General features: G+C 42.5%; 2 protein-coding genes across 5 annotated transcripts in view; one reads left to right on the top strand and one right to left on the bottom strand.

Annotated features, from left to right (window-relative positions):
* LOC107123650 (prolyl-tRNA synthetase associated domain-containing protein 1-like) overlaps positions 1-7,870 on the bottom strand; it is a 21,143-nt gene extending 13,273 nt beyond the window's left edge. The window contains exon 1 of one of the 4 annotated variants that reach the window (XM_015426929.1): positions 7,773-7,870. The gene's annotated coding sequence lies outside the window, so the exon portion shown is untranslated. Of the gene's footprint in view, positions 1-5,825; positions 5,858-7,267; positions 7,343-7,553; positions 7,607-7,772 lie in introns of those variants that run through there. The other 3 variants (XM_015426930.1, XM_015426927.1, XM_015426931.1) reach the window with 3 other exon arrangements.
* A 104-nt stretch (positions 7,871-7,974) lies between these two features.
* Positions 7,975-19,110, top strand: part of MTIF2 (mitochondrial translational initiation factor 2) — a 27,777-nt gene continuing 16,641 nt past the window's right edge. Inside the window, 3 exon segments of the mRNA XM_015426941.1 lie at positions 7,975-8,318; positions 13,628-13,844; positions 15,919-16,039. Of these exon segments, the coding sequence (XP_015282427.1) occupies positions 8,191-8,318; positions 13,628-13,844; positions 15,919-16,039 (466 nt within the window). The 5' untranslated portion in view covers positions 7,975-8,190.

Genomic DNA, 19,110 nt, shown 5'->3' with positions numbered 1-19,110 from the left:
GAAAGAAAATTACCATAACTCTGCAGTGAATATTTTCTTTTATATCCCTACCTTTTATAGTATTTCTTATTTTAAATATACCTTAGATGTCACCTAACTTACAGCTGCTAATAATTCTGCCTTTTAAGGTAAAGGTAAAGGTTCCCTTGCTCGAAAGCCAGTCGAGTCCAACTCTAGGGTTGCGGTGCTCATCTCCGTTTCAAAGCCGAAGAGCCAGCGCTGTCCGAAGACGTTTCTGTCCTCATGTGGCTGGCATGTCTAACACCAAGGCACACGAAACGCTGTTACCTTCCCACTGAAGTGGTACCTATTTATCTACTTGCAATTTCTTGCTTTCAAACTGCTAGGTTGGCAGGAGCTGGAACTAGAGACGGGAGCTCACTCCGTCATGTGGCAACTTGGGTCTCGAACTGCTGAACTACTGACCTTCCACAGCCTGCAGTTCAGCGTCTTAACCACTTGAGCCACCGCAGCTCAATTCTGCCTTTTACACCCCAACAAATGGCTGAGTTAGTGATACAAATCCAGATGACAATAAAGTGTTCTGCCAGCCTCTCTGCTTCCAAAAGTGTACTTGTATTTTAACTGGATGCTTACATGTGTACAGTATAAAGAGTTCCTGCTTCAACTAAACCAAGAAATCAACAATATTGTAATTACTTGTCCAGGAAGGAGGGAATGCACATTTTGCTTTACTGCCCTGAAAGTATTTTTTCATCTCTGGGGAAACTAACACCTATTTTCTCAAAAGAATCATCCTGTTTTGTCACATATGGATTCATCCTGCATCTATATTTCCCCAGGCTTCTAGCAGGTGAGGCACACTTCACTTTGACAACCAAAAATATTTATTTGAGTGTGTGTAAGAGCACAAAATGCCTGCCCACAAACAAACACTGCATTTTCAGTCAGGTGAAACCTAAACAGTGACTCATATAGAGATACAACAGGCAACTTCCTCTGACAGCATCTCAGCACTGGGAGGTAACTGCTCTCTCTGCACAGGACTGGAAGGAAACAAGGTTCATAACAGCAAGGTACAACAGGAAACCTTCTCAATTTGTACCTGAACTCACAACACACTAGTGGTTCATGTCACACAACTGTTTGATAATTATTGCCTTTCCGTTGACAACTTAGAATCACAGAATCAAAGAGCTGGAAGGGGTCAAACAGACCACCTTAGTCCAACCCTGCTCAATGTAGGATCAGCCTAAAGAATCATGACAAGTGTTTGTCCAGCTGCTGCTTGAAGACTACCAGTGGGGAGAGCTCACCACCTCCCTAGGCAGCTGATTCCACTGCTGAACTACTATTACTGTAAAAAAATTTTTTTTACTAACATGCAGCCCTTACCTTTCCATCCGTAATTTAAACCCATTATTGTGAGTCCTACCCTCTGCTGCCATCCAGAACAGCTCCCTGCCCTCTTCTAAGTGACAGCCCTTTAAATACTTAAAGAGCAATCATGTCCCCCTTCAGTCTCCCCTTCTCCAAATTGTATATTCCCAAGTCCCTCAGCCTCTCCTCATAGGGCTTGGTCTCCAGGCCCCTGATCATCGTCTTTGCTCTCTTCTGTACCCACTCTATTCTTTTTGAAGTGAGGCCTCCAAAATTGCACACATTACTCCAGGTGCAGCCTGCCAAATGCAGTATACAACGGGACTATGACATCTTGCAATCTGGATGTTATTGTCTCTGTTGATACACCCCAAGACCACATTAGCCTTTTTTGCTACTGCATCACAATGGCTGCTCGTATTTACCTTATGGTCCACCCATACCCCAAGATTTTGTTCACACACACTGCTACCCAGAAGTGTATCTCCCATCCAGTATGCGTGCTTCTCGTTTTTGTTACCCAGATGTAGAACTCTGCACTTATCCTTGCTGAACTGCATCCTCTTCACGTCCACCCACTTTTCCAGCATGTTCAGATCTCACTGAACTTTATCTCTAACTTCATGGGTGTTTGCTACTCCTCCAAATTTGGTGTCATCTGCACACTCATTCTCATCCAGATCATTTATAAAAATACTGAAAGGTACCGGGCCCAGAACCAAGTCCTGTGACACCCCACCAGACACCTTCCTCCAATTAGATGAAATGCCATTGACAACTAATCTTCAGGTGCAGTTCTCCAACCAGTTTCCTATTCCCCTAACTATTCTAGAGTCCAGTCTGTAGTTTACCCATCAGAACACCATGGAGAACCATGATAGGTACACAACAGGGCACCAGCAGCCCTGAACCAGAGAATCTGGAAACACCTGCTATTTCATTGACCTATGCTTTTACTGGTTTTAATTATTGTATAATGACTGTACATAATTATTGCTGTAATCCGCTCTGAACTCTGCTGTGCAGGGGAGAGCAGACTAGATATCCAATAAATAAGTAAATAATTTATGTGAAGGGTTTTGGAGGGGAGCGTACTGTAAAGCAATGGAGTCTCAGACTAAGGACTACTAATAGCAGTGCCCAAGTCCCTTGCTCTATGCAACACTGCTTGTTCTGTCTGTTTAGCCGTTATAGGAAATACGAAGGGATAATTGAGCAGATTGGGGTTTCTGAGTAGTCCTGAGTCTGATGATGCTCAAACATAAATGATCCAGATGAAAGAACAAAGAGAGAGAAGAGAGTGGATTTATACCCTGCCCTTCACTACCCACAGGAGTCTCAGAGCGGCTTACAAACTCCTTTCCCTTCCCCTCCCCACACCTTGTGAGGTGAGTGGGGCTGAGAGAGCTCTGACAGAAACTGCTCTTTTTCAAGAACAGCTGTGCCAGAACTAAGGCTTGCCCAAGGTCATCCAGCAGGTTCAAGTGGAGGAGTGGGGAATCAAATCCGGTTCTCCCAGATTAGAGTCCGCGCTCCTAAACACTACACCAAACTGGCTCTCCTTGTGGCACCTTAAAGGCTAACATCTACTGTAGCATAACCTTTCACTGGGCTATAGCCCTCTTCACCTCAGAAACTCCAGTTGGCACAGAATGCTCGGTTATTATCCATAAATATGCCCATTACACCCATTCTGCAGTCACTCCATTGGTTACCAATCAGTTACTGGGTTCAGTTTAAGGTATTAGTTGTTACCTACGAAGCCCTCCATGGCCTTGGACCCACATACCAGCAGGACTACCTCTCCCGCTATGTTCTACCTCAACAGGTTTGCTCATCTTAGCAAAGCCTTCTGAAACAGACGCTCGAGACCAGAAGGCATACATGAACACACTTGAAGCTGCCTTATACGGAATCAGACCATTAGTCCATCAAGGTCAGTATTGTCTACTCCGACTGGCAGCAGCTCACCCGGGTCTCAGGTGGAGGCCTTTTATGTCACTTCCTACCCAGTCCTTTTAACCTGAGATGCCAAGGACTGGACCTGGGACCATCTGCATGCAAAGGAAAGGTTCTTCTACTGAGCCACAGTGCCCATATTTACACCATTCCAAAGAATGTGCAAAACAGAAATGTTCAGGAAAGCATTTTTATAAAGGGATTAGAGTTGTGGTATAATGTTAACAGCTTTTTTATATAAGGAAACAGAATTGTAGTCTAATGTTTATTGTATATATCATTCTACTTTTTCTGTACCATCTTCTGTCCTTGCAATCAACTATAGACAGTTTTATGGGATGTCTTCCCTCAGACACTTTTCTGTTTGCATTGTTCTATAATTCTGTGGTCCTCATCCTATAGCATGGTTTACTGGATGACTTACACTTTCTGAATGAATTGTTTTCTATATTTTGTAATCTACCTTCAGTGTCTATGACAAAGGTGGGCAATAAATGAAGTAAATAAATAAAGTCCCAAGATATATGAAATTAAAGTCAGCAAACAGACACACACAGGGAACATTGTGAATTGTATGGTTAAAAGGCCATGAAATGCCAGAGGTGTGATCTAGGACATTTCTATGCAAAATTCAAAACTTTACATAATACGTACAGTGACCATTCACACCACCAACAATAAGTCTTCCAGTTAAGGTAAGCAATTTAACAACTATGGTGAACTAAGGCCTATATTGCATGGGTGTTTCCCCTCACATTCATTGTGCATGTCCATCAGGTTTTCTTTGTCGTTCTGCACTGATATTCCTCCCTTTGGCATTCAGTTTCTTTCTGGTTGCTGTTTCCCCAGATTTTCTGAGAGTGCTTTTGTGCCGATTTCCCCCTTGTTTCACTTCCACACAAATTTGAAAGGAAGGGCAGAAAATTAGCATTACTATGCAACTACACTAGGGCATCAGGGGAAATACCCCCTTTTCAATTTAGTGGCACAAGACTAAAAAAGCTCTCCAGAGCTTCTGCCAGAGGACTCCTCCCCCATACAAATTGCAGCCCTGTGCAAAGCATGGTGGAGTTGCAGCCAACTTTGCAGAGGTGCACATACACGCACATTGCTAAGGATTGCGGCTTGCAGTGTCAGTGGATTGTACCATGAATTCTGTACACTCAACATGGTCCCCCCATATTATGAGATCGTGTCACTTTTCCATTTTTCACAGTAGCCGATAACATAGCAGAGAATCCCCTAGTGCGCAGCAATATGGAAAAGGGGGCTTCAGCAGCTGCTTGTCTGTTTCAGAAAATGTCTGGTCAGTTTCAGTAGCAGTTTTTCCCCATTTGCCTGCCTTCCTTTCTATTCCTTTTCATTCAACAAACTAATGCTAAAATGCATGCACAAAACCTGAACCATGAGGATTTAAATGGAAGGTGCTTGCTGGACGCTACTGCGCAGCTGTGATAGGGCAATTCTTTTAAAACTTTAGACAACATCCCCCACATGTCACTAATGACATGCCATCCTGATTTAGAAAAGTGAGTTTTTAAAATTGTACCTGCAGAATAAATACACTGGCGGAAAAAGAACGGTGCATAAGGCAAGGCACAGAATCCAAAGTCAAGATTAATGGTTTACTGCTCTGAAAATCTGCAGTAAGATGTATGTGCGTAATGGGACTAAGAATGGTATAATCTGATTAAACCCTGATTAATGCAATTAAACCTAATGGTAATTTCTAATTCAGCCATTTAATGCTGAAGGTTTTCACTCCAGATGGAACAGGAAAGTTTTCAAATTAGAGGAGCTAACAGGGAGCTGTATCTTGTTACACTACTGTCAAAGACTGGTCTTTTGCTGTCAATCCTTGCTCCAATAGGAACCTGGCAGCAATTTAGTATCTCCGCACACACCGTGCTGGAAACATGGGATTAGCCAATAGCCTGCTGGAGCTTTGTGCATGTATGCATCTTCCTCAGCATATGGTGTCATTTCAAGACCTTTATACCAGCAAATATATACCTGTGATTTCTTATTAACACCCACCTTGCAGTCCCTTTCAGGTACAAAGGCTTGGGCAAGTTAAAGTTACAAGGCAGTGGTACAAGGTTGCAAATCTATTTAAAAGGGGTAACTTCTCTGATATGAGGGGACATGGCATACATCTGAGAGTTCTGAAAGAACTCAAATGTGAACTTGTGATCTGACAAAAATATGTAATCTTTCATTAAAATCTGCCTCCATTCCTGAGGACTGGAAGGTAGCTAATGTCACTCCCATCTTTAAAAAGCGTTCCAGAGGAGATCCAGGAAATTACAGGCCAGTCAGTCTGGCATCAATACCAGGTAAGTTGGTGGAAACTGTTATTAAGGAAAGAGTTAGTAGGCATATTGATGAACAAAAACTATTGAGGCAGACTCAGCATGGCTTCTTGTAAGGGAAGATCTCGTCTCACTCATCTGTTAGTGTTTTTTGAGGGAGTGAACAAACATGTGGACAAGGGGAACCCAATAAATGGGGTAAATGTTGTTTACCTTGACTTCTAGAAAGCTTTTGATAAAGTTCCTCTTCAAAGGCTCCTAAGTAAGCTCAGTAGTCACGGGATAAAAGGACAAGTCCTCTTGTGGATCAAAAACTGGCTAATTAATAGGAAACAGAGAGTGAGTATAAATGGGAAATTTTCTCAGTGGAGGGTGGTAAGCAGTGGGGTACCACAGGGATCAGTACTTGGTCCAATGCTTTTTAACTTGTTTATTAATGATTTGGAGTGGGGAGTAAGCAGTGAAGTGGCTAAAGTTGTTCAGGGTGGTGAGAACCAGGGAGGATTGTGAGGCCCATCCCCAACATGGCAAATGGAGTTCAATGTGGCCAAGTACAAAGTGATGCACACTGGAGCCAAAAATCCTAGAGTCGTAGTAGATAACTCAATGAAAATGTCTAGACAGTGTGCAACTGCAATAAAAAAGGCCAATCCTATGCTGGGGATTATTAGGGAGGGAACTGAAAACAAATCAGCCAGTATCATAATGCCCCTGTATTAATCGATGGTGCAACCTCATTTGGAGTACTGTGTACAGTTTTGGTCACCACACCTCAAAAAGGATATTACAGCACTGGAAAATGCAGAAAAGGGCAACTAGAATGATAAAAGGGTTGGAACACTTTCCCTATGAAGAAAGGTTAAAGTGCTTGGGGCTCTTTATCTTGGAGAAACGATGGCTGAGGGGTGACATGATCGAGGTTTATAAGATTATGCATGGGATAGAGCAGGTTGAGAAAGAAGTACTTTTCTCCCTTTCTCATAATACAAGAACTCGCGGGCACTCAATGAAATTGATGAGCAGTTGGGTTAGAACAGATAAAAGGAAGTACTTCTTCACCCAAAGAGTGATTAACACATGGAATTAACAGCCACAGGAGGTGGTGGCGGCTACAAGCATTGACAGCTTCAAGAGGGAATTAGATAAGCATATGGAGCAGAAGTCCATCAGTGGCCATTAGCCACAAGGTATAAATAGGACCTCTCAGGCTGGGGCAAGTAATGCTCTGTATTCTTGGTGCTTGGGAGGGGGCAACAGTGGGAGGGCTTCTAGAGTCCTGGCCCCACTGCTGGACCTTCTGATGGCACCTGGTATTTTTGGTCACTGTGTTACAGAGTGTTGGACTAGATGGGCCACTGGCCAGATCCAACATTTGGCTTCTCTTATGTTCTCATGTTCTTATGCACATCTGGAAGTAAAAGCCCTTTAAACACTGTGAAACTTATTTCTGAGAAAGCTGTTTTGGGAAATAAGTTCCCATCAACACATATGTAGAATGTGGATTCACAACGATGTTTGTTTCATGAACATGGGGACGCCATAAGTTGGAAATGACTTGATGGCACTTAACACAGAGATACATAGCAGGGGACTACAGATGCAGTACTAAAAACACTTTCTTGGGAGTAAGCCCCACTAAATAAAATGATACCTACTTCTGAGTAGAGCTGTTTAGGATTGCTCACCAGCTATGCTCCATTCTTAATACAGAAGCTCTGACTCACAGAACCTTATGCTAAAAAAAAAAATCATGTTAGTCTTTAAGACTCACTGGGTTCCTGATTTATCTCTCTCAGTATCACATATTTTTCACAATTTTTAAAAAAACACGACTTTTTCATTCTAATAGAATACTCTGCATGGCTTTCTTTTGTATGCTACTCTTTAGTCCATATAAAAGGCCAGGAAATCTGATGCAATACGGAACAGCTGTCTGTCTACCTGAGCAGGGGCTTTTCACGAGTCCTTTCTTGACCCCTCTTTCCTTTTTGGCCATCAAGTCGCAGCTGAATTATGGCGACCTGGTGGGGTTTTCGAGGCAAGAGGTGAACAGACGTGGTTTGCCATTGTCTGCCTCCTGAGTTACAACCCTGGTATTATTCCCTGACGGTTGTCCTTCCAAATACCTGAAGAAGTGTGCTTGCACACGAAAGCTTATACCTTGAATAAAAGTCTGTCGGTCTCTTAAAGGTGCCACTGGAATCAAACTTTGTTCCGGTGCGACCCTGTTTAACTTCCGAGATCAGTGACGAGATCGCGTTAGCTCTGCCCTTTTACCCGGTCCTTTTAACTAGGGCCCCTAGTTCTTCCGGCGTACGAAGTGAGGGCAAGAAAAGGGCACAGAGCTTCAGGAGCTGTTATCCAAGATCCACTGGCCATGCTCTTTGGGACTGAATGCGGGAAAGTAAACGAGAATCTTCCGGGTTTTTTTTCTTTCTTTGTTTTTAGTGACCGCGCAGGGATTTCTGCCTTCTCCCTGAAAAGATTCCCGTTCAGGAGAAGATAGCGAAAGGAACCCGGAAACGAGGCGTGAAGAGAGACGACTTCGCTCAAGCCACGGCCGTTGGATCTCCAGGGGATGGGAGCGAGCGCGCAGGCGTATTTGCGCTTAAAGGAAGGCTTTCAAAGAGTGAGGGACTTGATAGGAGACGAGCGCGCGCCTCTCCGTGGTCCGGCGGTGGCAAAACAACAAAAAGGCAAGAGAAGGTGACACCGCTAAGTCCACATCCGTGCGTTTTCCTGTGGCTACACATGGTAGTAGCTACCTCCCTCCGTCGCCTCTGTAATAACATATTTATGCATTATGTGTGGGGGGTGTTGGGTAAAGGGTGGCGGCGTAGTTGGACGAAGGACGATCTCCTTTCACCCTCTGACAACAATCATGTTAGGTAAATAGATTAGGTGTGATGAGCTAGTGCTCGAGGTCACATAGTCGTCTCATGTGGCCGGGGGATGGGGACGGGATTTGAACATGGGGCTTCCCAGGACCGGTGTCGTGTTGGAGCTTTGAATCAGAGCGCTCCCGGTTCAAACCGAGCCTTTATCATAAATTTAACAGACGAACTCCTTCGGAGCCTTAGGTCCCTCTTCCTAATCTGTGATACTGATTGATGTCAGGCATAGTAATATAGCACCCTAAGTAAGATAGATAGATGATAGGTAGATAGAAGATAGAACAATTCTTTAAAATATATTCTGCTATTAATAATATCCCCAGCAGCCTATCCAGCCAGCTGTCCTTAACAATCAGGCAGGCTGAGGTGACCCTGCTTACACAGCAGGTTTTAGAATACTATTAAAGGTTAGCAATTTGTAAATTAATAAGATGGTAACATTTTTACTGCTGGACTGGATCTCAAATCACTGAAATGAAAGTTTCATCTATCTCTACTTTCTGTGCTTCCGTTGTTTGTTTATATGGTACTTTAAACGTAAGGTAAGAAGCCGGATCCCTGCCTGGAGGGATTTACAATAAAATATGAAATAGACTACAGAAGGAGGGGAGGCCGGTGGAAGTGATGAATAAGCAGGAAGGGATGTGTCTTCATTCCATTAGCACATTATTTATTTGCATTGTTACCCCACCTTCCCCGCGAACGGGCTAGTATCTGTAGAGGAAGGGGACTAAGATAATACTAGGGTTGCCAGCTCTGGTTTGGGAAATTCCTGAAGGTGTGGGGGTAGAGCCTGGGGAGAGTGGGGTTGGAGGGGGACCTCAGTGGGCATAATGCCATAGAGTCCACACTCCAAAACAGCCATTCCCCCCCTAGCCCTTCCCCCCCCCCCCCGGGGAACTCATCTCTGCAGTCTGAAATTCAGTTGTAATTCCAGGAGATCTCTGGGCTGTACCTGGAGGTTGACAACTCCAGATATGCTAAAGGTGTTACAGAAAAAGTGGGTGTTGAGGAGCAAGTTGAAGGAAGTTACAGAAAAAGTGAGTGTTGAGGAGCAAGTTGAAGAAGAAGAGATTGGATTTATACCCCGCCCTTCACTACCCAAAGGTGTCTCAGAGCAGCTTATAAACTCCTTCCCCTTCCCCTCCCCACAACAGACACCCTGTGAGGTAGGTGGGGCTGAGAGAGCTCTGACAGAAACTGCTCTTTTTCAAGAACAGCTCTTATCGGAACTACGGCTTGCCCAAGGTCATCCAGCCAGGTGCAAGCGGAGGAGTGGGGAATCAAACCCAGTTCTCCCAGATTAGAGTCCGCACACTTAACCACTACACCAAACTGGCTCTCTTGAAGGAAGTGAGAGAGGTGTTGTTCTGGGAGCTTGTTCCAGGTGATAAGGAACAGCAAGGGCAAAGGAACAGAGTTGTTTGAAAGAGAAGGAGATCTTCAGACTGCTGCGAATGGTGAAGCTGGAGGAGCGAAGGCAGGGAGGTATCTGCTTAAGATCCCAGAGAGATATGGGGGAAGCCAATGTAGGGATATGAGGGGGTGGTCATGTGGAATAATGGAAGAGGTGAATGATTTTGATAGAAGGAGAGGGTTGGCATGCATTAATGGAAGGTCAGAAAAGAGGAGGTTGCATGTAGTCCTGGTCAAAGAGGACCAGAGCCTGAATCAGAATTTTCACCAAAGGGGTGGAGGAGAAGGGCTGTATTTTTATTTGTTTGTTAAATTTATATCTCACCCTTCCTGCAAGTGGGCTTAGGGTAGGCAACATCAAAGTTATAAATATTAAAACCAGTTATTACAATAAATGTTAAGAGCAATTAAAATTAAGAAGATGGTGACATATATTTACATGATAGCCCTAACAGCTGGATAGGTAGTAAGCAGGAGTTGCCACAAACTAATAATACTGACACTCCACATGGGCAGATGTAGTAGGGTGGCTTTCTGCAGGGAGGCCATAATTAGATATCCATTGCCTCAACCAAAGGCCTGGTGGAACAGCTCCGTTTTACAGGCCCTCCAGAACTGTAGTAAGGCCCTGGTCTCAAGCAGGAGCATGTTCCACCAGGTGGGGGCCAGGACAGAGAAGGCCCTGTTCTGGTTGAGGCTAAACAAACGTCCTTTGGGCCAGGGATAACCAGTAGATGTGAATCAGCGGAGTGCTCCACAGGGTATATGGGGAGAGACAGTCCCTTAGATATGTTGGTCCCAGGCCACTCAGCGCTTTATAGGTTAATACCATCACCTTAAAACAGATCCAGTACTTGATCCTTTAGTTAAAGGCATAACTATTCATTCTTATTTATGTAAGATGAGTCTGTCTCTTTGCTGATGATGCTATTTTTTATATACAGGACCCTTTATTCTCATTGAAACCCTTGATTCAACAAATTAACAATTTTGGGCTTATATCAGGCTTTTCTATAAACTATTCTAAATCTGAACTATTTCCCATATGGTTAACTAATCAGGATTTAGTGGGCTTGGCTAAACACTATCCTTTTAAACAGGTTTCTACACAGTGGAGACACCTTGGTATTAATATAACTTTAAATTTAGACAATTTATACCAGTGTAACTTTAAACCATTGACACAGACGATGAAATCTACATTTCAAGAATGGCAGAAACTGCAACTGTCTCTCATCGAAAAAATCGATCTTTTTAAAACTATGATTATGCCTAAATTTCTCTTTTTTTTTTGTTTCACAACCTACCTATTGAGATTCCGGTTAAAGACTTTAAGGAATGGAATACTAGTTTATCAAAATTTCTTTGGAACAATAAAAAAGCGAGTTTAAAGATACTTTTACTTAATAAACCAACCACAAAGGGAGGTCTGGCCTTACCATCTTTACCATCTTTAGTTAAATAGTTAAATACTAAAATACTATGAGGCGGCCCAACTTAAAGCTAAGGTTTATTTTGCTGACCATCAATGTGAAAAAACCTGGTCACAAATAGAAAGTAATTTATTGCTTCCTGATAACATACATGAAACCATTTGGAATGCTCCTAAAGATAGAGCTAAATTAAAATATTCTAACAGGTTTTTGAGTCACACATTGAGAATCTGGGAGAAACATAGGCATATATTTACCCCAGGAGTTTCCCCTATTGCAGCGTTTTTGGGCCAGCATTGGTTTCTTCCTGGTAGAGTACAGACAGATTATGCCAATCTAAGAGCAAAAAATCTTTTTAGATTAAGTGACATTTCGGTGAAAGGAAACCTAGCAACTATACACCAATTGCAGAATAAACATGCTAAAATAAATTGGTTACAGTATCAACAAATGAAACATATGTATTCAGAAATAGTTAAATCTTCTGACCTGTCTCGATCCTTAAATCATTTTGAGAAACTCTTGATAAGATCTAGCTTTAATACCAAATATACCATATACTATTATATATAAAATACTTAATGACAAGATTTGGTCACAAAAAAATCTTCTTCGCAACTAGCCTGGGGAAAAGATCTTAATTGTCCATTTGATGATAAAATATGGACAAAAATTTGGAATTCATATCACTTGACTACCTACAATATGCTGATAAAGATGCAATCTTTTAAGATATACTCACGTTGGTATTTGACACCTAACTGACTATTTCACTGCAAGTTTAAATCGACCCCGATATGTTGGAAGGGCTGTGGTGTAAAAGGATCATTTCTGCACTGTTGGTGGAGGTGTCCACATGTGAACCAATTTTGGACAGTTGTTGTAGCAGAAATCTCAAAAATAATTGGCCAAGATTTTTCTTTCACGCCTGAAGCGCAATCCTTTTAAACTTCTGGCCAGATATATCTTTGACTAAAGAAAAAAAAAGAGTTGACTACTATTTTGCTATCAGCAGCAAAATCTTTGATTGCCCAAAATTTGAACCAAGTTAAAGTTCCTTCTTTAAAACAGTGGGTTTTGAAATGCTGGGATTTAGCTGCAGCAGACAAAATAGCAACACAACTGACAGCGGCTTATTCTCCCTCTTTGTCAAACAAGTTTCTGGAGAGATGGTTTTCTTACTTTGAATATGTAACCAATGATCCCACTATACTATATAAGCTGCCAGATAGATATTTACAATATGTATTTTATTGAAGTTGTTGATCTTTGTGAGTTATATGCATTTCATAAACGATGTATTTTTTATGAGTGCACAAGATGTAGCTCCATTTTGGTTGTATAGATTTGTTAGTTTTGAAACTTTATTTTTAAGTTTTTTGTATTTGAACTAAGTGATGAAAAATTAAAAAAATTATGTTTAAAAAAAACAACAACCACAGATCCGGTACTCAACTGGTAGCCAGTGTAACTGGTGAAGCACCAGCTGAATGCATGCCTGCATTTTGCATCATTTGGAGTTTCCGGATCAGATTCAAGGATAAGCCCCTGTAAAGCAAGTTACAGTAATCTAACCTGGAAGTGTCCATTGCATGGGTCACTGTGGCCAGGTACTGTGAATGTAGTACATAAGCATAATAATTAACATTGTGTTGTTAATAATTTAGGGTTGCCAGGGTCAGACCCTGAGAAGGTCACTGTCAGAGTTTGAGTTGCATTTAAAAGAGATAATGTTCCTTAGGTTTTGCTTCTCCTTTTCATTATAACCGTACAGTACAGATTATTTGAAGCTGGATATGGCAATTCTGCTATTATATTAGGATGAATGGGAACAAAGAGCCAGTTTGATGTAGTGGTTAAGTGTGCGGACTCTAATCTGGGAGAACCGGGTTTGATTCCCCACTCCTCCACTTGCACAGGGTGTCTGTTGTGGGGAGGGGAAGGGAAAGGAGTTTGTAAGCCGCTCTGAGACTCCAAGTGAAGGGCGGGGGATAAATCCAATCTCTTCTCTTCTTCTTCTAAAGGATAATATTGCTTTGTAATAGTAACCCAGTATCGGAAATTTTGAGATGTTCACCCCTGACATAGGATCTACCAAATTTTCCTCTTCTATAAGGTAAAGGGTATAGCTCCCATGCCCACCTTTGCATCTAGTGAACTTACTTGTTTTAATATATCACTTCAGAGTATAGCTCCCATGCCCACCTTTGCATCTAAACTTTGTCCACGCATCAAAAGGTGGTTCAACACGACTTTTTTTCTTTATTTGCAGAGAAAAAATGAACTGGAGGATGATGCTGACACTGGAGAACTTGGCTTATTTGCATCGGGCTTGCAAACAGTTGCATTCTCTGTCTTATGGGAAAGCTTACAGAACACAGTGGAAGCCTTCCCTATCATCTGCCTACCCCATGATCCCGGTTCACCTGCACCCTCAGCTCCGGCAGCCAGACATCAACTCCCAAGTCAGGCTTTTAACTACCAAGGAGGTAATTAACAGCTACTTTATTCGTTCCTAAGATTTTCCATCATGCATTTCCAGCATATGAAATGAAAGCCATCTTTGTTGGGGGGGGAGTGTTTTCCAGAGAATATGTTGAACAGAGATTAATGGGGGGGTGTTGTGTATAGTGTTAGATACTTTTTGAACACATAGATGTTTTGCTGTCGCAGTAAAATGGCCAATTAATTCACTTAGCCTGTCTTGAAACTGCAGACTGGTAAGAAAAGTGAAATCTGAGAGTTTGACAAAGCTGATCGGTTAACTCACTGTTTCATAAACACATTGAACTCAAGGTGAAGGAAGTAGGTAGCTTCTGGTCATACTTTATGTTGTGCTTCCTCCCTCTATTTTAAGAGAGCTTTATTCCAAACAGGGAAAGATGATCCATGCATTTTCAATGGCATACTTTTGGTTGCCTTGGATGCTGAGAACTAAATAAAAAGTTTTAAAGCTTTTCAGGGTTTTTTCCTGGATTTGTGTGGGAGAGGACATTTTTTTGGGGAAACTGAAATATATTCAATGCTGACTTTCTTATCAAATGTAAACTTATTTTACTGCTTTAATAACATAAAATGAATAATTTATACAAAAGTAGTGAGAACAATCCTTAAAGTGCCTAGTGTGCACCCTCTGGGGTCTTTAGATTAGAAACTGGTCTTGCATCACTGATGCACTTAGCTTGGCTAACAGCTTTTAGATTTGGAATCCAAGTTTTGTTCATCAGTAATCAGAACACTTTTCTTTGCAGCCTAGTGACTGATCCTTACACTCCAACTTGGATTGACCCAATAGACGAGGAACTGACCACTTTCCCTTCCCTTTATAAAATCCATGGGGTTAAGTAAAGTTAATGTATCTGTGGCAAAGTTACTGTATTCTGCAATGAAAATACAGGCCAAGATAACGTCCAGTTTGTGATATATTCTAAACTTTTAACTGTTAGATATTTTAGGACGAGTGATGTATGGAGAGATTTTATGTATGTATGTGTTTTATTGTGCTTCTGAAGGGCCTGTGGTCTTAATAAAAACTGACTGACTGAATAACTTATAAATTAATTAGCATACAAAATTGTAGCATTTGGTATATTTACGAAATGTAAAAGAATAAGTGCCTGACAGTTTAGTCCCATGCAGAAATATATCTTTCTAAAACCATTATAGTCAGTGAGCTTAGAAGTTTGTAACTCTACTTGGGTTTGTACTGTGAGCTACTAATATATCCAGTGCTGGAGGGAGAGTGTGTTTTAGGTGCAGTAGTGTGTGGTTTTAAAGGTGAACAGAAGAAGATGAGCAGCAATCCCCGTACAGAATCCATAAGCTCTTCTTATGAAGACAGCAACACCCTTTAGGTGTAGAAAGGAATCTCAGATCTGAATGTTGTGTAACAGGAATGATTATTGTCTAATGCTGTAGATTGCCTTACAAAAATCTTCATGCTATACATTTTGAGTGATGAAAAATCATTCTTAAAAAGCATTTCATTAATTCCAAAACAGAAAATATCTCATAAGGAGTTATTTTCAGTGGGAAGAGGCAGAGGGTGTTAGTCGGTCTTCACATCTAGCCCAGGGTAAAGGGAAAGTTCTTTAAAGGAGCCACCACCAGCCCTGAGCATTTTTAGTGGGCATGAAGTTGGGATATGCAGCAGTTCAAGTGATTATTTTTTTGCTGGAGGGGAGAACATTGGCGCTCTTTTTCAGCCCAGACCAAATCAAAGGGTATTTCAAATTTGACAGATGCAGCAACCGCATAAAAATTGAGAACGGCTTTGGACACGAATAAGATGCAGGAAGAAAGACTGTGTGCTTCCTTCTGTGTTTTTCTGCGTCACATCCAGAGTAGTTATATTTCCACTGTATTTCATATGCAATGAAGTAGTGCAAAGATAGGAAGTGTGTTAATAGCATCGATTAACCTTAATTTAATTCATATGGAATAATGTCAACTGCAGTGCTAGCCATGATGACTTCCAGATGCAAGATCAAGGCTTCTTTGGAAACATTGCCTTTTCTTCAGTCTTTTCCTTAGCACCGTGCTTTTCTTTTAACTCTTTTGTAGAGAAAGAAATCTGGCAAGGAGAAACTTCGACAGATAAAACCAAAAGTGGAGAAGCAGGAGGTTGAGATAATGTCTGAGATGACTGTGGAAGCTCTTGCAAAAGCCATGCATAAAGATATAGGTGAGCCTGGCTCCTGGTGCAAACAATGCATTGCATTTTCCCTGGGCATCATCTACAGGTCTTTCTCCCAGTGGTTCCTGCCAGAAGTCTTTATGCAGTGACCCACTGTGTGATTTTTATTGTGAAGCCCCTGGGTTGTCTGGGCTTTGCTGCACATGCTAAAAGCCTGGCCTTCTGGTTTTGACTGGTCAGTGGAGAAGTATATTCTGCCCATTGCACTTTGGGCTCCCACTCCCTTCAGGATGCCTTGAAACTATTTAAAACCACATTAAGCGGGGCCCAGGGAGAATGCCTCCCTCACATTAGAAAAGGTACCATCAAGTCTAAAAGGATGCCTGCATGGTTAATGACCAGGAAACCATAAAAGGTAAAGAAGGTTCCTTTAAAAAGTAGAAAGATTTTTGTAATGGGTGAACAGAAAAGAGCACAGGTTCTGGCAAAACGAATGTCATTTGACAATAATGCAAGCAAAACGACAATTTGAGGAGCACATTGCTCAAAAAAGATTAAGACAAACAATAAATGTTTCTTTGAATATAACAGGAGCAGGAAACTGGTTAGGGAGGTCGTTGGGCCTTTAGATGACAAAGGCTGTGATCATATGCACAATTAGACCTGACATAGGTGCGAATGCTGGGCAGATTTAAAGGGCGCGATCAGACAACAACATCTGGGAAGCACCCCGCAGCCGTCGGCAACCTGTTCTGCTCCACTACAGAAGTGGAGTTAAAAGACACCAGGGAAAATCTGGTAGTAAATGGGTTGCGACAGGCCACGGACAGACTTTCCCGTGTCTGATTGTTCCAGTGTGCTCTCACGGTGCGGGATGGTCTGATCAGGCCATCCCGACTCCATGCTGTTGTCGTCCCCCCCCTTCGCAGTATGCACATCATCGCAAACTCCATAGGGAGCCCTCAGTGTGCAGGTGCGATTAATCGATCCCTCATTTAAGCGCATGGGAAACAAACGGTATAAAAACACCCTGACTCACCCGCAGTTGCGTCTGATCACACACTGATGGACTGCGCCCGCAGCTTCAAAGGGAGGTGTGATTGTGCAACTGTGGGTCAAATTCCTCTGGAGGAAATCGCCTCGCCTCCCCCCCCCTCCCCCGGGTTTTATCTGGCGCGTGTGACCGCTTCCTAAGGAGTGAAAATATTGCTTAAGGGAGATGGGGAGATGGCAGGGAATGAAAGTAAGCATTTATGCCTGTTTTCACTGAAAATGTGGGGCATGTACCCACCCTGGAGCCACTGTTTTTGGGAAGGGTGTCTGAAGAATTGGGTCATATTGAGGTGATGAGAGGTGACGTTCCAGGACACTAGGCAAGCTTAAAACTAATAGTGGATTGTTGATCTACTAACTAGTATGTGTAACTTCTCACTAAACCCAGCCTTTGTGCCGGACTACTAGAAAGTAGCAAATGTCACCCCAGTTTTTTAAAAGGGGTCCAGTGAATTACAGGTCAATTAGCCTGATATCCATTGAAAGTAAATTAGTAGAAACTGTAATTGAAGGTAAAATTATTAAGCACATAGGGAAACAAAGCCTGCTGAAGGGAAAATCCGCATGGCTTTTCCAAAGGGAAGTCCCCTCACCAATCTTTTGAGATTCTTTGAGCAGCTTCACAAATATTTATTTATTTAATTTATACCCTGCACCATCTCTTCACAGTGGACTCTGGGTGGCTTACAGTAGTCCACAAATATGTGAATAAGGGTAATTTATACGATATTATATACTTGGACTTCCAAAAGGCTTTTTTGATAAGGGTACCTCGCCAAAGACTTGGCACATATGGGTCAAGAGTATGGTTGGCTAAATAACAGGAAGAAGAGAGTACGAACAAGTGGACAGTTACTGTGATGGAGGGAAGTGAGTAGCTTGGTCCCACAAGGGACCGGCGGTACTTAATTTGTCCATAAATTATTTGGAATTGGGGGGGGGGCAAGTGTGTTGGCCAGGTTTGCAGATTATTCAGGATGGTGAAAAGCAAGGCAGATTTGTGAAGTGCTCCAGGAAGATCTCTCTGAATTGTGTGAGTGGGCAACAACATGGCAAATGAAGTGCAGTGTTGAGAAGATGCAGACTAGAACAAAATAGCCTAACTGTATGCTGATGGGATCTGAACTGGCTGATACTGCATTTGAAAGGGATCCTGGGTTGCAGGACTGCCGAGGCCCCACTGCCTGAGACCTTGGAAGACTGGTGTCCTGATAGAGTTCATAGCATTGGGCTCAGCAGGCCGATGGAATGAGCCAGCTTCTTATATCTAGATTGCTTTATGCTCAGTGCATAGGGAGCGGATGCTCGGTAGACTTTCATATTCTCTTCCCATGTTGTTTTGGGTCTCACATGAACAGACCTCATGGCATTTTCATTACATGCTACTCAGGTCTGATTCCCAGCTGTTCTCTTCACCGGAGAAGAGTCTGTGGCTGCAGTCCTGTGCACACACAGTTGGGATTCAGCCTCATCAACCTTAATAAGAATTACATCTGAGTAGACACGTATTGGATCACGATGTGGGTCTGATAGCTGATAGTCGCTCATTAGCTCCCTTTTAACTCCTTTACTATTTCCTGCCTTTCTAGTACCACAAAGACCTGAGAAGGGGGTTTCTGTAAGCTGCCTTTCATTCCCTGGAGCGTTCCTCAGCCATCTGCTTCTGATGAGCCTGAGCTGCTTTCATCTGTGAAAAGTTTCAGTTAAATGGGTTCACAGTAAAATTGATCCCAGTTGGAAGCTTTTATTTATTTATTTTAAAAATCCTTTATTGTAACTCTTTAGAGGGCTATGTTAGATTTTCTTCACTCTGGGTAATATTTGAAAAGGATGGTTGTAATAAAAAGCAGTACAATATAGGACCTGTGTACCAGGCTCTGACAATGTAACAAAAGCATGAATCCTGTGACCACTGTAGTGGTTAGACATAGGCCTCATCTGTAGGTAGGCTTACCAAATGCCGGCGGGGGATCTGCAGCTCTTTACAGGATCCCTGCCACGGGGGGCGGCGATATGCGGTGCACCCGCCGTCGCCAGGATGTGACGCTACGCGTCGCTCTGGCAAC

The sequence above is a fragment of the Gekko japonicus genome, unplaced genomic scaffold (genome assembly GCF_001447785.1).
Source record: "Gekko japonicus isolate JY-2015 unplaced genomic scaffold, Gekko_japonicus_V1.1 scaffold141, whole genome shotgun sequence".
In the NCBI taxonomy this organism is placed as follows: domain Eukaryota; kingdom Metazoa; phylum Chordata; class Lepidosauria; order Squamata; family Gekkonidae; genus Gekko; species Gekko japonicus.
Note: the sequence above shows the minus strand (reverse complement) of the source record. Positions and strands in the feature narration are given on the sequence as shown.